Source organism: Capsella rubella, unplaced genomic scaffold, assembly GCF_000375325.1.
Source record: "Capsella rubella cultivar Monte Gargano unplaced genomic scaffold, Caprub1_0 scaffold_3, whole genome shotgun sequence".
NCBI lineage: Eukaryota > Viridiplantae > Streptophyta > Magnoliopsida > Brassicales > Brassicaceae > Capsella > Capsella rubella.
The window spans coordinates 4,833,371-4,859,992 of record NW_006238921.1 but is presented as its reverse complement, the minus strand read 5'-3'; the positions used below and the strand labels follow the sequence as shown (position 1 = coordinate 4,859,992).

Below are 26,622 nucleotides of genomic sequence, written 5' to 3'. Positions count from 1 at the left end.
ACATATTCATTCTTGAAAGACACATTGAAAAGAGTGATTTGCTTTTTAAAGACTTTGGATCATTTCATTTAAGAGCTTGAACTGATGGTGATATATATGCAATTAACAATAAGTTGAAGAAGTATATATAATGAAGATGCTTGTCAAGTGTGGTGTGGTGGTACAAGGGGTGGGACAAGGACAACGCGAAGCCTTGTCGTAAGTAAAGTCCCACTTGCGAGCTCTCAACTTGTCTTTCTTTTATCTTTATCTCTTCGCCTCTTTTAAAGTCTCAAGAAACATCGTCTAACACACAACACACACACGCATCTCATTTTTGGACCCTTTCCAGTTTTGCCAACTCCATGATAATCTCATCTAGGGATGGGGTTCATTTATTTTTTGATGCGTCAACTCAAAGATAGTATTATAAAAATCTCAACAAAGCTCGTGGACTCTGTCTAACGCAAATGATTGATTTGTAATCTTTGGCAATTATGTGGGAACTACGACAAGTATTAAACTCAGCATTTTTGTTTTTCTTACTGTTAGAAGTAGAGAGTATCAATCTCTATCTATTTTAGAAATATAGTTAGACCGTTCGTGTTTATTGTTCAATTATGCGGTCTACATATATAAAAGTAGCTTGTCATTTTCTTTTGTCACTTTAAATTATCATTCCATGTATTATCATCTCTGATTTATTGTTATTTTTTTTTATATAAAAAATGAAGATAATAATATTAAATAATGCATGCACCTAGTTATCAAAACAATGCATGAACCTAACAATTATTTTGCACTATGCACAGCCTCCTTTATTTACCGTGGCATGTTACGCGGTTACACTTGGTCTTCTCCTCAACCGCATGTTATCTTTTTCTCTACTTTTCCTGATTTGCATGAAAGTTTTGTATGACTTCTCAGTTCTCACATCAAAGTGAAATATATATAGGAATAAATAATTATTTAAACATCAATTTAGACCTCATCAAGAAAAGTTCCGTTATCACTTTTTGGCATTTGTAATTACAAAATGATTATCAGTATTCAGGCAGTTTACTGGAGACTTTTTTTAAGATAAAATATAATTTGTAGTTGTTAAAATTTCTGTATAAGTGTCACTATTCTTTCTTGTTTTTTTTTTTTTTTGAAACTGGTTTTATATATGTAAAAGTAATAGTTTTGTAAACAAAATAGACACATATCGAAAGTCAAAAAATAATATTAATGAGAAAATAATAGTACATGATGAACAAAAATTTTCATTTTTAATGTTATTCATGATTATCTTCCATATACAGTGATTACATCCAATAGAATCTACACAAAATGTAATGCTCTAAATTGTGAAATTATATTCACCCACCTAGGCCATATGACAAATTCAACTTAGCCATTACGAGTGGCAAGTGAGGGTATAATAGTAAAGAAACAATCTATATAATATACGACGCACCCTTTCTCAATCTCTCTGGAGAGAGTAACACAGACTAATATAATAGAAATCAAGAGAGAGATAGAGAGAGGAAATTAAAAAGAGAGAACCCCGAAGAAGATAATATTTAGAGTTTGGTCCGAAAGATTCTATTTCTGATCATTTTACACCCCCTGAAAGAGTTGAGCTTTTGTGAAAGCCGCCATGTGTGGAGGAGCTATAATCTCCGATTTCATACCGCCGCCGAGGTCCCGCCGCGTGACGAGCGAGTTTATATGGCCGGATCTGAAAAACAAAGGGAAAGTATCGAAGAAGAGATCGACGAAGCGATCAGATTTCTTCGATCTGGACGAAGAATTTGAAGCTGATTTCCAAGGGTTTAAGGATGAGTCGTCTTTTGAGTGCGATGATGATGTCTACGCAAATGTGAAGCCTTTTGTCTTCAACGCAACTACCAAACCTGTAGCTTCACCTGCCTCCGCCTTCGTCTCTACTGGTAAAATACTTGGGGGATTGATTAACTTTTTTTTTTGAATGGGGTTTTATGTGTTTATCTCTCTCTTTCTCTATCGTATGTTGAGTGTTAATTTGGATGTTTATTGATGTATTGGAAATATTCTAGCCAAAAAAAGGTAAAGATCTTTGCAACTTTTCAAGGTTTCTAGGGAAAGGACCTTCTGTTTGGATTCATTTTTTTACATGATTGTTGCCTTATTTGAATTCCAAAAAAGGTAAAATAATATTGAGAATTATGGCATCTATTGTTATTTGACTTTTTTTTATATGTTCATGAAATGTTTTAGATCTTGGTTTTCAAAGGCTTTCCTTAAGTGTCTAGCGTGGATTGTTGTTTGTTGTTTGAAGTCTTTGGAATTGGTTGATCTAGTTAGTCTTTTTTACCATCTGCTGTCACTATGTTGATTATTTACCAGCTTACCGGGATTTTGGAGTTGTCAGTTTTTCCAGATCTTATCTCCTGAAGAGTTGCAGCTATGTTTATGTATATTATTGGCTGTGATTTGTGAATTGTAATCTTCTATTTGATGGTTTCATGTTTTGGGATATTAGCAAAGTTTTGTGTGTTTGTGGGATATACTGTCTGGTATGAGTCTCTGATGGTTCAATTCAGCTAATGATTGATCTTGTGTGTTTGGCTCCAATAGGTTTTACTTCTGCCAAGAAAACTGTAGAGTCCGATGGCCAAGCTGAGAAATCTTCTAAGAGGAAGAGGAAGAATCAGTACCGTGGGATTAGGCAGCGCCCATGGGGCAAATGGGCCGCTGAGATTCGTGATCCCAGGAAAGGCTCCCGAGAATGGCTTGGAACGTTTGACACAGCTGAGGAAGCAGCAAGAGCCTACGATGCTGCAGCACGCAGAATCCGCGGTAGCAAAGCTAAGGTCAATTTCCCAGAGGCGAAGATCCCTAGCATCTCCCAGAAACGCCCTAGCGTTAGGACCAGTAATCTTCAGAAACCAGTTGCTAAACCAAACCAAAGCCCAACATTGGTTCAGCAGCCAACATATCTGAGTCAGCAGTACTGCAACAACTCTTTTGACAACATGGGACATGAGTCTTTTGGTGATGTGAGTTTCATGGAAGAGAAACCTCAGATGTACAACAATCAGTTTGGTGTAACAAACTCGTTTGATGCTGGAGGTAACAACGGATACCAGTACTTCAGCTCTGATCAGGGCAGTAACTCATTTGACTGCTCTGAGTTCGGGTGGAGTGATCACGGCCCCAAAACACCCGAGATCTCGTCAATGCTAGTCAATAATAACCAAGCTCCGTTCATTGAAGAAACCAATGCAGCCAAGAAGCTTAAACCTAACGCCGAGGACAGGATGAACCACAATGATGAGTCTGATGATCTCATGGTATACCTTGACAACGCCTTATGGGACACTCCACTAGAAGTGGAAGCTATGCTTGGCCCAGATGCTGGTGCGGTGACTCAGGAAGAGGAAAACCCAATGGAACTGTGGAGCTTAGATGATATCAGTTTCATGCTGGAAGGAGACCTTTGAAGTGATTGATGGTTCCTTAGTTTGTAAATAAAGCTGTGTGTTGGTGAGTTTCAATCCCTTCTGAACTAAATCATTTTGAATCGTGAAGACAAACAACCTTAGTGCTGTTTACTTAATTCTTAAATCTTGTTTTTCTTTTATGTACAGGATTTTGCTGTTGGGGGATGGTACAAGTCACGCCTAGCTCTTGTCTCAATGGTATCTATCTTATGAGTCTTCCTTTTCCCTTGGGAGGGTCTCTTTAAGTTTTCTGAATAAAAAAGGTGTGATGAAGTATATAGAGGTATGATATATCTAATGAGTCAATGTATGTTCCTTCATTTTTGTCTTTCTTTCTATTTAAATGACAGTTTATTAATCTTCTGAGCTCTCTTGTCATAGCGTATCATCACCCTCGAATGTGTTTTTGTTTTGTTTTGTACCCCCTAAACATATTTAACATTATAATAAAATTATCTTTGGAACCTCTCTGTTTGTTCTCTGAATCTTCTCTCCCTGACAGAACTCTGCTTGGTTGATGATATATTGAGGAATGCTTTCTAAATAAATCAGTTTTGTTTTAAGCGCAACGAATTAAAGTTATTTGCTGAGAAGGTTAAGAAACCCTGAGCACCTATATCAAAAGAAATACCAAATAGTGACTCGAAACGTTTGCTTCACTAGATCTCCAGAGACCATCATTTTCCACGATTCCTAAAGAACTACTTCAAAGCCGGTCAAGTAGGTTTGGAACTATATTGACAAAAGCTTTTAAAACGGGTTCACAGTAAAGTCATCAAGTTGAGGGAAGATGGCATGTTGCGGGAGCGGGCCGTTGAGGGTAATCAATACATGAAGATTCCGAAATGGAACGTCGCAAGGTTATGAGCTTGTGAAAACGCTGAAGATTACGTCTTCTTTGATCCCTCTCATTTGATGGAAAAGGCTCAATAACAGATCTTCTTTGGTCCCTAATGTCACTGCACCTTACAATCTTAAAACATTGTTTCAGACTCTAGGCTTTTCCCACGTAAACGGCTTATTAATTTGTTTCTCCTCATTCTGGTATGAAATGGAATTAGAGTTTTACAGCTTACAACATCAACAACCATTTACTTATTTCACAAAAAAACAGAACATGACTGGGGGTTTTCTAGATTGCTTGCGCTGGAAGATCGGACACGGATCTAACTACGAGATCCCTTATATTCACAGGAGAGACGACATTTTTGTCTCCGGAATAAAACAGATTAGCGATTTCTCCATTGGTTTTCTCGGTGTTGTGACGCCCGTCGAAGAACAGAAATGACTTCTGGTAGCTGCAGAGCTTCGAATGCACGTTGTTATAACCGCACCCGAATGCATTTCTCGATCCAGTACCACAGCAAGAGGTCGTCGCATCAGTATATCCTAACCATCACAAACACAATCTTCATTTTAAATGATAACTAAAACAACTGAATCCAAACGTTAGAAGGAGATCAACTTTTTGCTATCTATAATCTAATTACCGTGGCGTGACGGTTCACTGATCCTCCGAAGGATTTCACCGTTGAAATCGAAGAAGCTGTACCGAAAGCCACGGTATGGTACGGTCATGGCACGGAGCAAATGAATAAGCCTTTCATTGTGTGTTTTCACCATGAAGTTAACCATCTCCAAACAACTTTCACCTGTCTTAAACTCTTGTCTCACTATTGGTAAGCAACCAAGCGGTCCCAAGTTCTGTACCGCAAACTTCCTCGCCCCACCTGACCGGTATAATTTCTGCATATATCCAAAAAATACAAATCAAACTTGTAATGGCTTAGACCAAACCCGCATTCAAAACCACAGACCCGACTAAAATCTGGACCAGATTAGTCAATCGCAACATTGTTTTCTAGTTGGATCCAGCTATAATCAAGTTAGGAGACATGTAAATAAGTATAATACATACCATGAGCTCTCTTGATATCCTAGTGAGAACGCTGGCAACTAGAGCAATCTGCTCTGCAGGATTAGCATTTGGATGATCCTTAGCAAAATTCAAGTAATCATCAGCTCCGATGTTGATCATGTATACACCATCAGCTCGTTCTTCATCAGTCCAGTTCTTACGTATCTCTACAAATTTCGATATCTGTTCTCCAAAATTCATCTGCAAAAAGCCCAAAAAAATTGAACACATAAGAGTTATACAAAACCCCTCTTACTAAGTATGGTGATTGGTGAGCGAACAATGCTTACAGCTACAGTCTTAGATTGAGATCCAAGAGCAACAGCTCCAGCCATAGCGAAGCTTGCTCCTTGAGAAAGATCGGCTTTTGGATCAAGTACCGGAGGAATTGGTTCCTGTTGACCAATCATTCGACCTAATTTGCAATTAGATTTGGAATCAATTACAAGAACACTTAAAATGAATTGTAAGACTTTTTGTTTATATCTTGTATATTTTACCGACGAAGTCTGGGACAATGTGGCCGTCCGACCAACGACCGGTTGGATCATCGACGGAGTCGCCGTAAGGCCACACGGTGGCTGGATCGAACACTGAGGAGAAGAACTTCGTGTTGCCCACATCGTAGGAAGAGTCGCCGAAAGTGAATAAGAGAGGAGGCTCGCCGGAACCGCTCACCGGGAGACTGGCGAGTGTAAAGGACGTTAATACCCCTAAGAAGAAGAGTGAGTTAGTGTTCTTTGCCATTTTTGGAAAGGTTTTCTTAGCTTTTCAGTCTTTTGTCTTCTTTACTCTGTTTCCATGTTTGACCTTTTTAGTGTTTATGCTTTGTGTTTTGTAGTTAGGCATGTCAATTAGGGCTAAAGCCCGCGGGCTAGTTTGGCCCGGCCCTGAAAAACATCGGGCTCGGGCTTAAATATATATGTCCAGAAAAAACCGGGCCTTTTGGGCTAAGCCCATTCGGGCTAAAGGGTTTTTTGGGCTTAGCCCGGTCGGGCTCGGGCCGACCCGAAAAGCCCTTATACAAATATATTTTGAATTTTTTGAATATTTTAGTTTGATTAAAAGATTTGATTAATGTTATAGTTTTCATATTTACTTACTAGTCTTACTTATTACTTTTAAAATATTTATACAAAGCTAAAACTAAATATATATAAGTATCATGATTTTGAAATCATCAAAATATCTATTAAATTTTGACTCTATGTTATACTTTAAAGTATTTTAGTTCCATGTTTTATTGGGTTAAAGTGTAAATAATTTATTTGGCTTTTATTTTTTTTTCTCTTAAATTAAGTTAGTTTTATTGAATATTGATAAGTTATTTAAAATTTGATGCATTATTTTAATAGTAGACCTTTAAATATAGTTTTTAAAAAACTATTATAAACTTAGAAATTGAATTTTTTATCGGTAAATAAAGCTCGAAAAAGCCCGAAAAGCCCTGTAGCCCTGTTAGGGCCGGGCCGGGCTTTGAAATATAGGCTCGGAAATTTTTCGGGCCGGGCCGGGCCGGGCTTACATATATGAGGGCTTTACGGGTTTCGGGCCGGGCCGGGCCGGGCTAGCCCGATTGACATGCCTATTTGTAGTGATGCTCTACCAAACCAATTAATCATTTGCTCTACCAGACCAATTAATCATGTGCTCTACCTAACCAATTAATCATGCGCTTTTTCAAACCAAACCGAAATTAATTCCGGTTTGATTATCTTTTTAACTCTAGAAGAAGTCAACTGGAACTAAAACCAAAAAGATATTATAAGTGTGTCAGAGATAAATCATAAATGTGACGAGCGATCCAATTTAGATGTGGTTACCGAGGTGGGAACATATCAGAGATTTTTACTTGCAAAACTTCCAACCACCCTTGTCTGGTAAATCTTCCCAAGCGATACTGTCTTTAATAATCTTGGCACAAACTATCTATCTTGTAACAAAAGTATTCATTAAGATTGTTTTTGAGTTAATGATGTCGTTAACTCAGCAAGAATTGTACATCATGTAACAACAGTAATCACAGTCGTCTCTGTATATATATCTATATATCTTATGAAGAGAAATTAGTGTTGTATTGTATGAGAGAAATCGATGAAACATTAAAGTCAACATGTCTGAAACCACCCTCTTGTTTCAGTTGTTTGGTTTGAATTTTTAAAATATCAGATAGCGAACAGCAATTGGATATCCATAGTACTTCAGTGGAGAGGAAAACTCAAGAGTTTTAATATGTAGCACCAGAGACTGCAATATTTCATTATTTTAATTTCCATAGATTACATTACGAAACATGATAATACGTTTGTAGACATTTGAAAGCAATTTTTATTCGGCGGCATAAGTAGAAGTAGGACGTAACGATATCGATACTTTACACGATAGTAGCTCGTGTATATGTAACTTAAGATTCTTCTCAAAGTGATGCATTTGACTAATAGGTAGAGAAACCGGTGTAGGAGTCGTCCTGAGGTGGGCGACGACGAATCGAAATCTTGGTAGGTTCCCAAAACTCACGCATCCTCTCTCCGGATGGGTAGACAATGAGCTCACGTACGTTCAAAGGTTGGATCACGTTAAGGTTGGCTGCGTAGAGAAGATTAGCGAATTCTTCCTGCGCTTTCTCTGAGTTGTGACGTCCATCGAAGAAGAGGTAAGATCGCTGGTAGTCACATAGCTTTGAGTGCACGTTTGCTTTTCCACAACCGTAGGCATTATGTGTCCCAACACCGCAACACGATCTGTCTGATACGTAGAATCCTATATATATACATACATATATTGTTGAGGTATTAATTTGTATATCAAACAATTAAACGAACTCTTATAAATTTGGTCGGAGGACGTTGGATCTTACGGAAGTTGAGGTGTCTCTCTATTCTACGAATAATAGCGTCGTAGAAGTCGAAGACAGAGAACTGAAAACCGTCAATGTCGGTGGATTTAGCAAAATCGTTTAGCATTGGACCGATCTTTTCGTTGTGTTGTTTGGCCAAATCGTTGAGTAGCTCGTAACAATCGTTGCCGGTCTTGTAGTCTTGCCTCGCGATCGGTAAGCAGCCCAAAGGTGCTAGCAATTGAACCACAAATTTTCTCGCTCCCAAATTGGCTAAAGACTGTAATCATATAACCTTAGTCAATTGAACATATTTAAAGTAGATAAACCAAACTTTCGAATGTTTCTATTAGGTTTATCGACAACTTACTTTAATGTCAGTCTTTAATTGGCTAGTGACGGAAGTGACAAAAGCTTGCTGCTTAGTAGCGTCTGCACCGGGATGTTTCTGGACGTAGTTCAAGTAATCTTCCGTGCCAATGTATATCATAAACAATGACTTTTTGATGTAATCACTGGTCCAATTTGATTTCATAGTTTCGAATGTAGCCACTTGTTGACTCAGTGTCATCTATACTCACAGAAACAATCAAAACAATTTCACTCTTTTTTATTATTATTGATTTGATTTTAACTTAAAATGAAGACCTAATTAAAGTTCTTAATTACTACATACTACTCCTATGCAAGTAAAAACCTAAAATCTATAACTTATAGTCTTAAATTAATGTTTTAGAAAAGTAGACTTACAGATTCCGCCGGACTCCCAAGAATAGAAGCATCGGCGACAGCAAAACTAACTCCACGTGTAACATTAGCATCCGGTTTAAGCGCCGGTGGGACTCCGTGCGGAATAGACATGAAATCAGCTATAACAACAACATATATCGTTATTTATTATATCTTGTTTCATACTAACATATACAAAATACGTACTATTATAGTGCATGCGTGAACCAAAAAAAGAATCGGGAATCTGAAGGTATAAAATTCAGAGCGTACCGATAAAGTCGGGGATGATGTGACCATCGGAAAACTTGCCATTAGGGTCGTCACGGGATTTGCCGTAAGGCCAAAAGGTTTGGGCAGGGTTTTTTTCCTCGCTGAGAAACACTTTGTTTCCGGCGTCGTAGTAAGAGTCTCCGAAAGTGAACAACGCTACGTTGGGAACACCCTCCCCGGCGTAGACGATGATGGGATGATTGTACATGGCTAATACCAATAACACTCCCAGAATTCTCACAAAACTATGATTGTTTGCCATCTCAATTATTATTAGTCAAGTGAGCAAAAATAGAGGAAGATTGCTCCGGTGATGAACTTCACAGTTCACTTGGTCCTATTTATATTGCAAAGGTTGGTAAGTTATAGAATTAGAGTGAAAATAAAACACAACTAGAACGTAAAATACCATGCACCTTAATTAAATATGAGGACCCCCCATAGCATGCATGTTAGGTCCGAAATTCATTATAATTTTATTTCTGAAGTATAGTTTGTATTAGACATTGTTCTAGGCTAACTGATCAGTACTTATTTTGCCAAGTGTTCATCGCCATACTCTTTCTCTTGGTGGCCTAGCTAGCTTCTCGCTTCACGCGAAGGTTGCTGAAAGAGCGAGATTTTTTTTTTTGCATACAATTATACAAATATGTACAACTTATTAAAATATTAACAACCAATTCTTATATAGTAAACAAGCAATATATAAACACACAAAAAACTGTGTAATTTCTTTATAATTTTTTTGTAATTTGTATTTTAAGTTGAGTGAGTACAACTTCAGTTAGAATTAGATAACGAAAATTTGGTGTGAACCTCTCCGTCTTGCCATCGACTAATGGTTCAATCTAAGATAATACACCTAAAAGATCACGAATTCGATTTCTTTGGAAGAGACTAATTTATAAAACATTGGTCTTGGCTCTAGAAGATGTATGAATCGAATACTGAAACTTTCAGATTTCCTTGGGAATTAATCACTTTATGTTTTGTCTTGGGATTCTGAACTTCAATATATCAACACCATATATCTCAATAATCAGTCCTCCAAACACTTTAGGATCCATGGCTTCCATTAGAAACACCATATCTCATATCCCTAAAGACTAAAATACTTCTCACCAACACTATTTGCAATAATAGAGACAGACTAGGGAGGACTTATACTGTTCACAATATACATTTTGTACAAAGTAAAAATAAGGTTTGATAACTGTAATATTGCAAACGAAAAAAATGGCCAACAAAAAAAAAACTTAAACAAGGTTAAAAATGATACGTAGTTATATAAAATAAAAGGTTCAAAATCATATGACATAATTGATCAATAAGGCAAAACAAAGTTGTTTAGTTTAAATTCTTGAAACAATATTGAGTACTAGACCAAAGCAAAACTACCGATTTAGTTCTTTCTCGACAAGCAACAAATTAGTTATTGCAGGTCGCAATGTGCATTTAATTTTCACCAAGAACCCCAAACGGTCCCTTCAGTTTAGTTTAATGTCTTTCTCTGATCATAATAACACATTTGTTGTCTTCATCGTCATACGAAGTACTTTTACGATGATTTTTTATTTATTTTTTGATTAAAAACTTATACGATGATTGCTATGGTATAATGATGCGACAAAAGATTGATTGAGATACATTATTGACTACGTACGATAGGGAGTTATAATGGTAATCGATTGATTCAATGGTCCCTTTGAATTAATGTATATGCAGGCAAATTAAAGAGCTATACGTTACTATAGTTTACACTAACACTCTCTTAATAACCCATGTACTATATGATTTATGATGGTAAAAACAGAGAGTCGTAAAAGATAGGTGATATCAATCAAATATGTTGTAACCAACTTTTTTTCATAAACCAAACTATTTAAATGTTGCATGCATGTTTATAATTTTAGGATGTTATCCTATCAAATCTTCTAAGTTGTGGCTACTATAGAAAAGATAAGGACAAGGCCTTAAATGGCTTTTGATGGCCTGCATGTACGTATGGTCAGGGACGACTCTGGTGGTCCTGGAAGGAGAAGCAGCAAGCTAAGCTAACCTTAAATAAATCTTTATAGTCTGGGGCCTGTTGGTACATATTTTAGTTGATCTTCATTAAAAATGGGATGTGTTGCTTTAAATTTTGATTTCGATCAAATAACCAGACCAGACACAACTAAAATTTTGGTACGCTTGTTAATGAATTGTACTAGAATTCGACAACAACACAGAAAAATGGTCCCTATTGAGTTTGTGTTGTGACAATCAAAAAGGCAGTGGGTCTGGTGCTAAAAACACACGTGACTAAATACATAGGTGAAAATTAAGATTCATGGTGGTCATGATTACCATTTTTACCATATATTAGGGGTTAAATATTTTTTTACATAGAAGTCTATCCAGATTATAGTCGAATTAAGGATTTTTGGTTTTTATGCTGATTTTTTTTTTTTTGTATCAACAATATTTATAAAAAATGCTCATAATCTCTTATGGATGCTAACGAAACTATTTTTTCCATCATCAATTATCATTATTCCAACTCATATCTTAAAAACTCTTTTTCCCCAAAGGTATGACATATTGCAGTTGAGTTAGCAACACCATATTGGTTACTTTAATTTTTAAAAGTATAATTTTTCATTTGTTATTGAACGGCCATGTTATCCATGGAGAGGGTAAGTATTCCCAAAGTCATTTGTTACAAGATTTAACTAGCTACCGACGATTTTTATTTTTGCATGGTACTCTTTTTTTCAGACAATTCATCAAACCCTCATTCCTAACTCCTAAAGGTCCTTCTCCTCTCAGAAACTTCCTCCACTCTAGTCTCTCCAATGGGGGATCCTAATTCGCTCATTTTATCTCTTCCTTGTTTACTACTCACTACGTTAGCTCTTCTCCACTACCCCACCTACTCCGTCGCTCAGACGCTCTTCGTCTTTGGCGACGGCTACTACGACGCCGGCAACAAGCAGTTCCTCTCCGGGAACCGTGTCGACGCCAATTCTCCCCCGTACGGAATTTCCGTAGGAGAAGCTACTGGACGGTGGTCCGATGGCCGTATCGTTCCAGACTATCTCGGTAATATATTTATGATAGTGATCGCTTGAAATCTATGAATAAGGTTAATTTTCATCGTGAACCAGAATGAATATAAATCTGAATTATTGTGTTGTGTTCTACGCAGCTGGATTCATGAGTATCCCAAGAATCCCACCGATCCTCCGCAGCTCTGCGGATTTCAGTCACGGAGCTAGCTTCGCTGTCGCCGACGCCACCGTCCTCGGTTCCCCTCTCGAAACTGTAAGCTTTAGTATTTCTTGAAAATTCCCATATTCTCTGTTAGGTTTCTTCTTTAGGTTATGTTTGTAAATATTAAGCTGAGATGTTATGCATAATCTGAATTTGACAATTTTTGGACATATATTTTGGTTAAGGAAGAAGATTAATTTACGTAACCTTTTTTTATCAAAAAACATTAAAAAGTTAATTTACGTATGCATTATATGGTATGAATGATTTACAGATGACTCTGTCTGAACAAGTTAAGAAGTTCTCTCGAAACAAGAACAAATGGACTGATAAAGCTCTGTCAGAAGCTATCTACTTAACTTACATTGGCTCTGATGATTACTTGAACTATGCCAAGAGTAACCCAAATCCCTCTGCTGATCAAAAGCAAGCCTTTGTGGATCAAGTCATCACTTCCATAGAAGCCGCAATAAAGGTAATACAATGTTGAGCAGCTACATGATGCTTTCGATTTATTAGTTACATCTCTCTCTTTCTTCTCCAGCTCGTTCACGAAGCGGGAGGGAGGAAGTTCGCCTTCCAAAACTTACCACCTTTAGGCTGCTTACCTATGGTTAAACAAGAGACAGGAAACGAGAAAGACTGTGTCAAGTTGCCTTCAGAAATGGCAGCATTGCACAACAACAACTTATTGAAGCTCATAGAGAAACTAGCACAGGATCTTGAGAGTTTCCAGTACTCGTTCTACGATTTCTTCAGCTCAGTCCAGAACAGAGTTTTCGAGCCCGAGACTTACAGTAAAGTCCTTATACAAATCATCATTTCTTACGTTTTCAAGCCCGGTCCATTTATGGTACTTTGTGTTGGTGCAGTATTCGGGACAGGAACAGCTGCTTGTTGCGGGACAGGGACTCTAAAGGGGACAGATTGTGCAGCCAAAAACGTGTGTGTCAATCCAAAGGAGTACGTCTTCTTCGACGGTAAGCATTTGACGCAAGAAGCGAACTTTCAGGTAGCCCATTTGATGTGGAATGCAGACCCTCAAGTCAGTGAACCCAACAATCTCCGTGAGCTTCTCGTATTTCCTCTCGACATACCATTCATCTACAATGTCAAAAGGCTTGACCAAGTTGGTAAAACTGGCTCCTTTGTGATATAAAACCTAATAAGGTTGTGTAACTGAAATAATCAAGGCCAGGGTTGTACGCATACTGGCACGTCTTAAGATGCTCTACTGTTTGTCGAGTATATATACATATATGGGCAACTTAAGGAAAATAATAAATATTTGATTAATATATTATGGTGATGTTGTGGAACTACAAGTTGATTAATAGGCCGTACGTATTAATAGCTAAGCCTGTGGCCTCTTATGTAAAAAATCCACGACTTGTTTAATCAAAAAGTTTGGTAATTTAGTGAAATTCCACATACTGTAGTTTTATCAACTGTATTATAGTTTACTTACTTCTACATTAAACTAGTCACGAAAGTATAGTTTAAAAAAACGCCGTTTTAAAATATTCAAGCCGGATATAGTATTTATGGCGATATTTTTTTTTCTGTAATAATTTTTGCTAATAGCTATCAGCCGCAAATCCTATAGTAATACATTGAGGAGAAGGAAAACATATTCATGAGTATAAACAAAGAGAGTACGTAATAATGTCAATAGTTAGTTGGAAAAAAAGGTCATGAAATCAAGAACAAGAAAAGAAAAGATGAAGAAGTAGTAGTGGTTAGCCAAAAAGGGACACCTGTTCTCTCAATCATTGAAAAGTTTCACTAATTTCCACATTATCGGCTCTATGTTAATCTTTCTCTCCCTTTCTTCCTTTTTGTTATCTTTAATCTAACCTTTTTTTTTTATCTGTACCTAAAAATGTACTTACTTTAATCTCATTCCTTTTAACCAATTCGGATTAATGCAGAAGTGATAGGTTGGTTTAGGGCTCTTTAGACGATCGATAGCGTTAGAGTATACATGTTCAAGTCTCAATCATTTGCCCTATATATAAAACAAAGAAAAGTTTATATTATCAAACAATCTTGAAATAAATTTATACAGTATATAAAGTAAAGGCCAAAGGGGTCATTTGGAAATCCGAAAACAAATTTACAGGAGTTAAACACTGATTTGATTTTCATGAAATCTACAGGGCCGTCTTACATCTGCCAACATATGTAGTTATGTATTATATATTATGATTATTGTTTCAACATGTTTATTTCTAAAAGGAGAAAATAAGATACAGTAATGTCTTAGAAAGACCCCTCCTAGCTGAAAATGTTAAAGAGTGGTTTCATTTCATGTCATAGGATTGTGTTGCGTGATGTGATGAGTTCCATTTTTTTTTTTTTTTGCTTAACAGCGAATAAATATACTAGTAATTACGTACAAAAACAGCCGCCAAGGTGTGGTCCAGACAAAATCCACGTGATGCTCGTTGTGAAAGGACGAAACGCCCACGTTATGCCACGTCATCCGTGCCAGCTGTTTCCAGTTTCTCGGGTTCAGGGTCTTTCCCATGTTGTTATCTGTACAGGTCACACTTGACATTGACACTACTTCTCCCCCCCCCAAACTTGGTCGTCTTTAGCCGTCGGATGTACATTATCCAACGGCTCGGGGGTTTCACATTCACGTTCTTCCTTCTCATAAACGATAATTAGGTAATTGAATTACCGTAATGCTAGTGCTAACTATTTCCAAGTCTAGCATGCATAGAGAAGAGAGTAGCTAGGGCCGATTTAATTTTATATGAAACTATGAAAGTGACATAAGTTGAAACTTCTATTACAGTATTTTGCAAATCTTTTGACTATGTAACGGAGGAATTTTATATTATAGTTTTGGCAAAGGGTGGGCGATAGAGAATGTAACAATAAATCAAATCAAATCTCCACGTTGAGAATTTTCGAAATTAGATTATGATTAATGGAATATCAAGCTGACGATGGAATATGAGCATATTAGTATATTCTTCTTTTTGTTTATCCTAATATTCCATTCGCTAGTTGATTTTTTTGCTTCTTCTAGTGATTCTATTCTCCAATCCACAACTTTTTGAGAAGCCAATGGCCCGACGCCAAATCGAATCCAACTTACATATTATTATACGAGAGTATACCAATTCATTTTTGCCCACATGTTATTTGTATATTTTAGCTTCGGGTGGTGGTTTGAGATTAATAATTTTGAAATCACTCATCAATGTGTCTAATGAGTCATTCATTAATGTCCGTTCATCCATAATTTAGAAGTTATTTTGATATAGTCTTCGAGTAGATTTATTTAATTCACTTATTAGAAACTTCGTACATAGTTTCACGAGAACACTGCTTACTGTTTTTTTTTTCTTTCTGTTTGGGGTCAGACTTCGTCTTTTAATGTTATCTTTTGAATGGACACCTTATAGCATATACAAATATAAAAATCATTTGGTAAGTTAATAGAACTGACTAATTTAATCACGCCAGAAAAATATCTCGAGAAAGGTTCACACAAGGAACGTTGTACTCCCGTACACGTTTTGCTTAATCTTCTCATCGCTGTAAGAAAAGCACGAATTGGTCTTTAATTAATTATTTTGTATTAACATATATTACTTAATGTAAAGTGAAAACGAGTTTTGACATCATTTGTAAATTACAGAATCAACATGCCCGAAACTGCTGACAGTGTTTTTTGTCTTTGACTTGTATACTTCATAAGTAGCATGCAAAGAAAACGTTTTGTGGAAACTTTATCTTTTTGGCTTCGGGTGGTGGTTTGAGATTTATAATTTTGAAATCGCTGATTTGTTTTCTCCTATCACGAGTTTAGCACTTTGTTTTGTCATATTTTGAGTTTGCATGGTTCCGATGCTAACAAAGAAACCGTAGGCTTGTTCTCTTTACAGATTTTTTTTTTTTAAATAGTCTAATAACTCCATTTTACAATTAAGTGTGTATTAGCATTATTTTATTAATTTCATTTTTTTTTTACTTTCATCAAAGTGTTTTCCAACTTTTTTACTGTGCATTTTGTTCTCCATTAATTTTAGTGTGTTTGATATAAACTCTACTTGTATATCTATATTAGTGTTGTATTAGCCATCTAACTACTAAAATTAAAAACATTTGTTTGTTTATTCTTTAATTTTCTTTTTTTACTTTATGAAAGTAATGTGATATTTGTCGCATTCGATAATCGTAGGCAATAACGGTGTTATGATTTTTTTTTTTTGTCGTTTTACATGACTAATATAAATGTTCATTGACGTAGTATGATAATTTATTTTTTAAAAACAAGCGTTTGTATTTAACGTTGACAGTTCACAAACGATCGTGGTAGTTATAGTTTTAACGACCTCAATTAATTATATTATAGCGTAGATCGTGGATTTGACAAAATATATATGTTAAATGTCAACGTAAACAGAGCCAATCGAGGTAGTTATAATCAAACACTTCAATCGATTTGTTTTGACGCTGAAATTTTATCTATCTATTAAGATATAATATATTATATGCAAAATTTATAAGTGAACTATTTTTTCTTTGATCATATATTGGAAATATACATTTTTCTTAATTTGTTAGGGGTATATTTCCTTGATCATTTTTTAATTATGACTTATATTAATATCAATATTGGTTGGAATTAAAATACAAATCTATATTTATTTATACTTGTATAAGAAGTAAAATAAGAATCTATATTTACATTGATTTCTGTTTCTGATTTTTATATACCATAATAAAGTTACAAACTTATAATGTCTTCATTTGTAAAGAAAAATAGTAGTTCCTTATTTTTGTGTGTAAATGATTTAAGCTCATATAAGTGCTAATTTTTTATTCAGCCAGCTCATATTAGTTCTAATTTTTGACCAAGAACAATATAGTTTTCACTTTCAATAACACATTAGGACAAGTTCTACAAAATTTTGAAACATTAAAAAACTATTAAATATTTTTTACTAATGGAACAAGTTACAAACATTTTACTAGTCAAACTTACCTTTTCGAAATATTATTTCTAAAGAAGCGTTTTTTTTCTTCTCTCTTTTGTTATTTTGGCAAAGGACAAAATATAATTACAGATTTAGGAGATATTTAAACGAGCGCCCAAAGTTAAAAACTTGAAAGAAAAAAAAAACACATCCAGTAAGCAAAAAAAAAAAAAAAGACATTTTTATTTTTTCTCGTTAAATTTTTCTGTGGTTCCGGTCACCGCAGCTCTGTCATCATCTTCTTCTTCTCTCTGCATCTTCTTCTTCTTCTTCTTCATTTACCAATTTGAAATCTACTCAGATTCTCTGTGATTTTCCCCCTCAAAATCTCGATCTGTATATCGTGTAGCGAATTTAGGATCGTTGTTTGTGTCTGTGTTTTTGGTAACAGTTGTAAATTTGAATTATTTGAGCTTTTGTGTGTGAAGTCAGATTCAGTTTCCTGTGAGCTGTAAAGATCTGGTTTGGGGGGGGGGGGTATATCGTTCTGTGATCTATTTGGGGCTTTTGTTCCCTTTTCTCTCTCTGTGATTTCGTTTATTGTTGTTTTCGTCGGCCCGAGTTTACCGGAGCTCCGGGTCTGACGTGATTTTTTCAAATGGCGGCTTCAGAGAGATCAATTGATAAAGAGGTCGACATGAGTTCTTCGTTTCTCCAAAAATTCAGGCTTTACGAGACCCGCTCGGTGATGATTCTCATCTTTCATCATTGATTCTCTCTTTTGTGTGATTTCTTATGTGTGTTTTGCTGATTCCAGGGTTTAGGGCGATTTTGATTTCTCTTTTTGATAAAATCCATAGAATTGATAATCTGATTAACCTATGTTTTGTGCAACAGAGCTTCTACATGATTGGCAGAGATAAAAACCGAACGTCTTGGAGAATCCTGAAGCTAGATAGGACAGAGCCAACAGAGGTTAACATTTACGAAGATTCAACGGCTTACACAGAAGCTGAATGCTTTGAAACTTTGAGAAGGATACATGAAGGAAACAGGTCATCTGGTGGACTGAAATTTGTCACCACTTGCTATGGGATCATCGGTAATGAATGTCTTATAGCATCAAGCATCTGATTCTATAATCGGTACTAGTTTGTTTCTTCTTCTTTTTATGCTTAACATTTCTTACCTCGATTGTTTCTTGGTTTAGGATTCATAAGGTTCTTGGGACCCTATTACATGCTGATTATCACTAAAAGAAAGAAGCTTGGTGAAATTTGTGGGCACACAGTTTATGGTGTAGCAAAGAGCAAGATTATCACCATTCCACATGCCTCTGTGCTATCCAATGTGGCTTATTCTAAGGATGAGAAAAGGTCTTCTTATGTCACTTCTGCTTGTAAAATGGAAAACCTGTACCTTCCTACTTTTATCCATACATCACATTTCGGAACTATTCAACTTTACCACTTGTATTTAGATTTTAAGACCATTCTGTTGACATTTTTCCTCTCCATTGTGTCTCTCTTTGATCTGCACATTTTTAGTGTCACAGGTTTCTATTAGACAAGTTAACAGTGGTTGAGGTAACTGTGATTGAATTCGTCACAGGTTATTTTCAATTTGTCCATTGCTGTTGGAGATAATCCAGCAGCTTAGAGTTTCATTAATATCCTTTCCATTTGTTAAGTATTTAGTCTTTGTTGCACTTTGTGCTTTTCACTATTTCTAGGTATTCTTATCCCTGTCTGTACAGTGGACACATTTCTATTTGTTGTATTTGTTTTGATATGTAATTTATGACCGAGGTATTATCAAGAAAGGGAGACCTCTTTTTTACTTTCTTCCAGTTTCATTTATCTCTTATATTTAGAACTTTGATTGATCTTGTACCTTGCTTTCTTTTTCAGATTATTTACTGATCCAGGTTCTAAATTATTTCGTTTTTTGTTTTCTTCTGTCTTCCTTGGAATCGTTATAGGTACAAGAGGCTACTCTGCACTGTTGATCTCACAAAGGACTTCTTCTTCAGCTATTCCTATCACATCATGCATACACTTCAGAGGAATCTGTCTGACAAGGTGGAAAGACACACTTACTACGAATCGATGTTTGTCTGGAATGAATACTTAACTCGGAGGATTCGGAATAATGTTAAGGACTGTATGTGGACAGTTGCATTGGTTTATGGATTTTTCAAACAGGTATTACTTGTACTAATTAGTCTAAATGTTTCTATTAGCTTTTCCTAACAGTCAGAGATACGCATATTACAAGTGGGTTTTGTGATATTTTAACTTCATATTGAAAATTCTACTGCCCATGTTTCATGATTTCGACTATTTGTGCGCCATGAGAGAAGAAATTCTCTTGAAAATTAGGACTGAACTCTATCCCCTACTATGTGGATACCTTCTCTTCTTTTGTCTTCTGATGCAAATTAATGTTGTAAACCTTCGGAATTGCTTTTTTGTTGTCTAATATATAGGTTAAGCTATCGGTTGCTGAGAAGAGCTTTAAATTGACTCTAATTGCTCGCCGATCTCGACATTATGCTGGCACAAGGTACAATTTCTCCACTTGAGCTTGTTCTACCCTTGATATGGCTAAGCTGTAATGGGCTAAGTCTTAGTTGGATCATAATCTGCTATCTTTTCCCCCAGATATCTGAAGCGTGGTGTGAACGAGAAAGGCAGGGTAGCTAATGATGTCGAGACAGAGCAGATCGTTTTCGAGGAGGCTCAAGATGGAAATCCCGTCCGAATAAGTTCTGTAGTTCAGAATCGGGGTTCGATTCCTTTGTTCTGGTCTCAGGAGACCTCACGCTTGAATATCAAACCTGATATTATATGTATGATCTTCTTTCTCCATCATTATGTATTCATATCAATTCAAATTATTTTTTATTGCTTTTTTGTGCTGATATCTCTTATATGTGAAAAGTGTCAGGGAAGGATCCCAACTTTGAGGCAACCAGACTGCACTTTGAAAATCTTGGAAAGAGATATGGGAATCCGATCATCATACTGAATTTGATAAAGGTCTGTATGTTTTATTGTTTATTTCTATTTCACTATTATTGGTTAATCCAACCAGACTGCTTCTTAGTTATTTCTAATTCACTTGATTGACAAAAACAGACGCGTGAAAAGAGGCCTCGGGAGACTATTCTGCGTGCAGAGTTTGCAAATGCAATAAGATTTATAAATAAAGGGTTGAGCAAAGAGGATCGTCTAAGGCCTCTTCACTGGGACTTGCATAAACACTCCAGAAAGTATGTGTGGACACAACCTCATATGCTTCTTCGTTTTGTTTCTTTTCATTGCAGTTTCTATTTACAGAATAGTGTTTTTACGAACTGAAAATGGTTCTTTTCTTTTCCAGAAAAGGAACAAACGTGTTGGCAATTCTCGGCAGGTTGGCTACTTATGCTTTGAACTTGACTGGCATCTTCTACTGTCATCTAACTCCGGATCTTAGAGGAGATGGGTTTCAGAGCCAGAATCCATCCACCTTGGAGTGAGTATCCAATTTACCAATAGTTCTTTATCTTCTATGTAGTTAAGCCTCTAAATAATTTATTTGCCCAAAAATAGGCTCTAACTAATTTAACCTTTCGGTTTTTATTGTAGGAACAACAATGGTGATGGTTCTTCTTATGATCTACCCTGTAAAGATGAAACTGCACCAGATTTGGCTGTGGAAAGTGGTAATGATAGTAAGGATAATACTGAAGATCGGCAAAAGGAAGATACCATGCTTCAGAAAGGTGTCCTGAGGACCAATTGCATAGACTGTTTAGATCGCACCAATGTTGCTCAATATGCCTATGGTTTGGTAGCATTTGGTCGTCAACTCCATGCTTTGGGTTTGACAGAGTCTACTAATATAGATCTAGACAATCCCCTCGCTGAAGATTTGATGGGAATTTATGAGACAATGGGAGATACGCTTGCACTTCAGTATGGAGGATCCGCGGCACACAACAAGGTCTCTTTGTTAGCTTCCCTGGCCACAAATTGTTGCCTTTTGTAGATAAAAATTTAATAGATATAATTATTAACCAGTGATCTTATTTCTGTGGACAGATATTTTGTGAAAGGCGTGGTCAATGGAGAGCAGCGACTCAGTCACAGGAATTCTTCAGAACTTTACAACGTTACTACAGTAACGCCTATATGGATGCCGAAAAGCAAGATGCAATTAACGTGTATGCTGGGTTAAAATATTTCTATATTTCCTATGCCTCTGGTATGAAAATAGTATTTGACTTTTGACTTGTATTTTTCTACAGGTTCTTAGGATACTTTCAGCCACAACCAGATAAGCCAGCGCTATGGGAATTGGGTTCTGATCAGCATTACAATGCAGCAAGATTTCTTGCCAGTTCTGTACCAGAGAATTCAAGGTACATATCCTGGCTAACGAGACACTTTTGTAGAGAAGTTTGGAACATTGTATGTTCATTAGAGATACTTACATTCCATTTGGTTGTCTATAGGTCTACGATGAAACGATCTCTATCAGAAAGTAGCATCCTTGGCGAGAGCAGCACATCCGCGTTGGGACCAGTAGCTAGACATGGCTTAGCTGAAAAAGATGCAGAAGTTAAAGGTCTCTCAGATTCAGCACCTGAGATCTCAACGTCTAAAACTGCAATGATAGCTGCTAGTTTGAGGTATAAAAAGCTTATGATCTCTGTAAAATTAATCTGATAAGTTTGGGTTCTTGTCAGCTAAATCTGAGGGGGAGTGGCTTTGTTTTGCAGTGCTCCACCGCCAATATTAGAGGAATTAGGTTTAGATGATATTCTTGAAAACGATTGCTTCTGCTGTGATGGGCATGGTGAGCAATGTACATGTGCAGCTTTTGATATGGATTGGGTATCTTCTTCAGGAAACTCTTGTGAAGATGAGAGTTACGGAAGGTAAGACAAAAATGATATGTTTTTGAATATCTAAATGAGGCTAATGTTATTGTTATCAACCAGAAAACGTCCTCTAATGTCTTGACCTCTATCATTTCTGCAGATCCACAGTGGTTAGATCATTTGAAACCGTTCCTGAAAGTACAAAAGTAGAGTCAGAAATTTGTGTTGTTGAACCAGATTCCTGCAATAGAAAGGTAAAGAATAAGTTTTAAACACGAAGCAGCCATTGATGGATTAAAAACCTATGCTAATACCAAACTCTGCATTCTTCTTCTTTTTATACAACAGGAAAACTCAGAAGCCATTTCCGGAATTCCTGAAGGCTATGTGAGGTGGGTGATGGATGAAGAGGGACATTTCTGGTGAGAATAGAGCTGCTAAGAAGAAAAAAAGAAAAACCAAAAAAAAAAAAAAGAAAAAGAAAAAAGAGAAACATATCTTTTAGTGGTGACGGGTAAAGAAAAGAGTATCAGCGAAGAAAGTAACTGAAAAGAAAATACTAACCGCCGCTAATTTATTATTATTAATCGGATTGAAAGGAGCAAAAAAGGGGTGAAAACGTGAGAATGTGAGAGAGACTGAGAGAAGAGGATAGAGCAACAATCTTGTAAATAATTTTAAGAAGACATTGTTGAAGTTGAATTTAAAAAGAAAATATCTCAGATCTTGTTCCATCTTTCTTTTTCAACTTATTTTTTTTTATAAAAATTTATGTGAGGGAACTCTCCGATTCGATTAGAATAAAACAGTGCAAGTACCTTAATAGTTCGTTCATTACTCCGTAAACTAGAACGTTTTGTACTCTTAACTTATTTAAGATACGTGTACATGTTATGGCTTGAGCTAGGCATTTTAGGTACTTTATAGGAAGGAGATCAAGTTTTGGTTTAGTTTCGAAGCTTGGTAATCATCAGTGTATCATTGCACGATAACAATAATGAGGTAAACTTGCAAGTCTAGGACAAAAATGTGAGAACGATTCGTTTTGGTCTCACCTGGTTCAAAGCATATTTCTTTCAACAATTGGATAGAATAATCACACGATTTGGAAACGTCAAGCACTCACTGCCTCAAACTCAATGGCCATACAAATCAAAATTATGTGTGAATGATTTTAATATTTAAGATAACGAAAACACATGTGTTCAAAGATGGTTTTTATTTCATGGCATTAATAATATCAAAAGGAGAAACCAACCACATGACATGACCTCTCTCCCTCTACAATGGATTCATCACTTATCGTTTATAACAACAACAAACGAAAGGTTTCTTGGGCTGCCTATATGGAGGACGGCAGTCTCCTGTATCGTACCCCTTTGTTACGCAGTGCGAGGTGCAATTATTTGCTTGATATGTGATGCTGCATAAAAGATTATCATAGCATTTCATCTGGACTTCCTCTTTATTAGCTTGGATCTCTGCGCTCACACACACATATACAAAATCAAATTTATATTTTCACAAATCAAGATCCTTTTACGATTTCTAAATCTTTTCCGACTTATGAAATCATCTTCCGATATAAAGCTCTTAACATTAGTATATAAAACAAAACAACATACCTGATTCCATATCGTTTTGGGTGGATAACGAAACAACCATTATAACCACAAGAGTGCAAGTCACTAAGATCTTTGTGAAACCCATTGCTCCTTTTTTTGTTTGTGTTTTGTATAAAGCTGTGTACTGAAATATATGAAACAATCTCGAAAAAGCTCTATTTAATCATCTTGGTACATAAAAGAAATCCCATTATTATAACATTTCCAGAAAACAATCTCAACAATTAATGTGATTTTATTTAATTTTCTTACCATAAAGAACTTGCTCTCATTGGTCAAAAACACTATATTTGGGTAAAAAATCTGACTAAGTATTAACATTTAATTAATTATATATATATATATTTCTATCATATCAATATTCCTACCCAAAAAAGTGAAAATCATATCTAATATATTTAATTTGTTTCTAAATTATTTAGTGTAAGTTTAAGGAATGTAGGATATTAAGACATTGTTGAAGTTTAACTGAAGAATATATCTCAGATCTTTGTTCCATATTTCTTTTTTGACTTTTGACTTTTTTTTTTTAATTAATGTGGGGGAACTCTCTGATTCGATTGAATAAAACAGAGCAAGTACCTTAATATAATAACATTTCATTTATTACTCCTTAAACTATAACGTTTTGTACTCTACTTATTTAAGATACGTGTACATCACTACATGTTATGGCTTAAGCTAGACATTTTAGGTACTTTATTGGAAGGAGATCAAGTTTTAATTTATTTTTGAAGCTTAGTAATCAATCATCAGTGTATCACACACTAATGAGGTCAGCTTGGAAGTCTAGGACAAAAATAGGGGTGTGTGCGGCAAAAATGTGAGAACGATTCATTTTGTTCTCACCTGGTTCAAAGCATATTTCTTTCCATAATTAGATAGATTTCAAGGAAAGATTATACGTTCGATTTGGAAACATCAAATCCCTCATTGCCTAAAACTCCACCAATACCAGTTCTGAAGTGAGCTTGGTACAACAAACGTTTTGAGAATCAGATCCACCTTTAAGGAGGAAAACGATATGATATAGCATGATTTTTCTTAATAACTAAGAGATTTTGGGTTGAAATCTATACATTTTTCAGAACATATTATATAGTCTCGTCCCAAGCGCTGCTCGAACCGACGACTTCTAATTTTTTGCCAAAATTCTATACTAATTGAGCTATTAGCATTTGGTAAAACACAGAAACATTGTGATCGGTAATTTTTTTCAGCAAAAAACTTTCTTCTCTAATGCTGATTTAACAATTGCGGTCTTGGAGGACAAAACAATATTTTAGAAACCACATGACATTTATAGGATAACAAAAACATGTGTTCAAAGATGGGTTTTTATTTCATGGCATTAATAATATAAAGAGAAACCACAGTGACCTCTCTCTCATAAAAGATGTAATTTAAAAGATTCATCATTATATATAATAACAACAACAAACGAAAGGTTTCTCAGGCTGCCTATATGGAGGACGGCAATCTCCTGTCTGATACCCGACTTTTAAGCAGTAGTTGGTGCAGTTATTTGCTTGATATGTGATGCTGCATAAAAGTTTTTCAAAGCATTTCATGTGGACCTCCCCTTTGTTAGCTCGGATCCCTGCGCACACACATATACAAAAAAAATCCAAATTATATTTTTTACAAACCAAGATTCTTTTACATTGTCTAAATCTTCTCCGATCCATGTTGTATGCTCTATAATATATTTTGGTTGCTCTTATGAAACAAATTACCTGATACCATATCGTTTTGGGTGGACAACGAAACAACCATTATAACTACAAAAGAGCAAGTCACTAAGATTTTTGTGAAACCCATTGCTCCTTTCTTACTGTATGTTTTGTGTAAAGCTGGCTACTGAATATATGAAACAATCTCGGACAAACTCTATTTATAAATACTCTTCATCTTGGGGCACATAAAAATACCATTATTATACACTTCCAATATAATCTAAACATTAATGTGATTTTGTTTTAATTTTCTTATAGTAAACAATTGCCTTTATTATTCAAAAACACCGTATTTGGGTAAGAAACTATTTAACTAAGTATTAAAAATTTATTATATATATATATATATTTCTATCATATATTTAATTTGTTTCCAAATGATTTATTGGAAGTTTAAGGAATATAGTATACCCAGTCAAATAATTTTGTTCACATCTCATAGTCAAATCTTAAATGGATACACAATCTCTTATACAGTAAAACCTCCATAATTAATACTCTATAAATTAATAAATTCTATAAATTAATAATAAATTTTGTTGTTTCCAGTGTAAAAATTAACCAAATTCGATAAGATAATAAGATAATAAGATATACATATATATAAGTAGATATATTAATGTATGCTTTTAGTTTTTTTTTTTTGTAAAAATGAATTTCTTAAAACTCATCTCTATAAAACAATTTACGTTATATTTTAAAACTACAATTATGTAATATACTCCATAACATGTCATCAAAATAACTAAACTAGTTTTTATGTTCCCAAATTCTAAATATGAATCATATTTATTTTTTAATTTTATAAGATGTTAAAATATAACAACTGATGTCATTAATTTGAATTTGTGTATATCATCTGTATAAGTGAGTATATCTATAATATCTAAAAGTCTAATCTTATTTTTGTAAATTTTGTCCTAATTTATATTACAAAAATCCTTCAAAGAAGATGATGATGTTCTTATATATATATATATATATATATATTTATTTT

The 26,622-nt window shown here is 35.4% G+C and overlaps 5 protein-coding genes and 2 long non-coding RNA genes across 8 annotated transcripts; 3 read left to right on the top strand and 4 right to left on the bottom strand.

The window, feature by feature from the left end:
* The first annotated feature begins 1,430 nt into the window (after positions 1-1,430).
* LOC17892068 (ethylene-responsive transcription factor RAP2-2) lies at positions 1,431-3,913 on the top strand. The gene is made up of 3 exons (XM_006297821.2): positions 1,431-1,913; positions 2,581-3,489; positions 3,594-3,913. The coding sequence occupies exons 1-2, from the start codon at positions 1,622-1,624 to the stop codon at positions 3,444-3,446; spliced, it is 1,158 nt and encodes a 385-aa protein (XP_006297883.1). The 5' UTR covers positions 1,431-1,621; the 3' UTR covers positions 3,447-3,489; positions 3,594-3,913.
* A 533-nt stretch (positions 3,914-4,446) lies between these two features.
* On the bottom strand, positions 4,447-6,178 carry LOC17892165 (GDSL esterase/lipase At3g14220). Its single transcript, XM_006297930.2, has 5 exons — positions 5,865-6,178; positions 5,655-5,779; positions 5,365-5,565; positions 4,937-5,192; positions 4,447-4,835 (listed from the first exon to the last, which is right to left on the bottom strand). Exons 1-5 carry the CDS (start codon positions 6,109-6,111, stop codon positions 4,579-4,581), a joined length of 1,086 nt encoding a protein of 361 aa, XP_006297992.1. The 5' UTR covers positions 6,112-6,178; the 3' UTR covers positions 4,447-4,578.
* A 1,411-nt stretch (positions 6,179-7,589) lies between these two features.
* LOC17893449 (GDSL esterase/lipase ESM1) lies at positions 7,590-9,530 on the bottom strand. Its single transcript, XM_006297809.2, has 5 exons — positions 9,203-9,530; positions 8,951-9,069; positions 8,571-8,771; positions 8,222-8,480; positions 7,590-8,124 (listed from the first exon to the last, which is right to left on the bottom strand). The coding sequence occupies exons 1-5, from the start codon at positions 9,462-9,464 to the stop codon at positions 7,799-7,801; spliced, it is 1,167 nt and encodes a 388-aa protein (XP_006297871.1). The 5' UTR covers positions 9,465-9,530; the 3' UTR covers positions 7,590-7,798.
* Positions 9,531-11,864: 2,334 nt separating this feature from the next.
* On the top strand, positions 11,865-13,757 carry LOC17893323 (inactive GDSL esterase/lipase-like protein 25). Of its 2 annotated transcripts, XM_023786429.1 has the most exons (6): positions 11,865-11,880; positions 11,963-12,286; positions 12,393-12,508; positions 12,732-12,932; positions 13,002-13,254; positions 13,330-13,757. In XM_023786429.1, the coding sequence occupies exons 2-6, from the start codon at positions 12,040-12,042 to the stop codon at positions 13,614-13,616; spliced, it is 1,104 nt and encodes a 367-aa protein (XP_023642197.1). In that variant the 5' UTR covers positions 11,865-11,880; positions 11,963-12,039; the 3' UTR covers positions 13,617-13,757. The 2 variants fall into 2 exon arrangements, with proteins under 2 accessions (XP_023642197.1, XP_023642196.1); XM_023786428.1 differs by lacking the exon at positions 11,865-11,880 and having other exon boundaries at positions 11,906-12,286.
* Positions 13,758-17,591: 3,834 nt separating this feature from the next.
* LOC17891620 (phosphoinositide phosphatase SAC2) lies at positions 17,592-22,998 on the top strand. The gene is made up of 16 exons (XM_006299609.2): positions 17,592-18,139; positions 18,292-18,496; positions 18,605-18,770; positions 19,376-19,598; positions 19,883-19,959; positions 20,058-20,245; positions 20,338-20,435; positions 20,535-20,668; positions 20,779-20,913; positions 21,027-21,384; positions 21,483-21,604; positions 21,689-21,802; positions 21,896-22,072; positions 22,163-22,321; positions 22,425-22,518; positions 22,613-22,998. The coding sequence occupies exons 1-16, from the start codon at positions 18,053-18,055 to the stop codon at positions 22,688-22,690; spliced, it is 2,415 nt and encodes an 804-aa protein (XP_006299671.1). The 5' UTR covers positions 17,592-18,052; the 3' UTR covers positions 22,691-22,998.
* A 468-nt stretch (positions 22,999-23,466) lies between these two features.
* Positions 23,467-24,030, bottom strand: LOC111831620. The gene is made up of 2 exons (XR_002834714.1): positions 23,890-24,030; positions 23,467-23,745 (listed from the first exon to the last, which is right to left on the bottom strand). It is a non-coding gene; the product is annotated as an uncharacterized LOC111831620 (long non-coding RNA).
* A 1,180-nt stretch (positions 24,031-25,210) lies between these two features.
* On the bottom strand, positions 25,211-25,766 carry LOC111831621. Its single transcript, XR_002834715.1, has 2 exons — positions 25,626-25,766; positions 25,211-25,489 (listed from the first exon to the last, which is right to left on the bottom strand). It is a non-coding gene; the product is annotated as an uncharacterized LOC111831621 (long non-coding RNA).
* Positions 25,767-26,622: the final 856 nt, after the last annotated feature.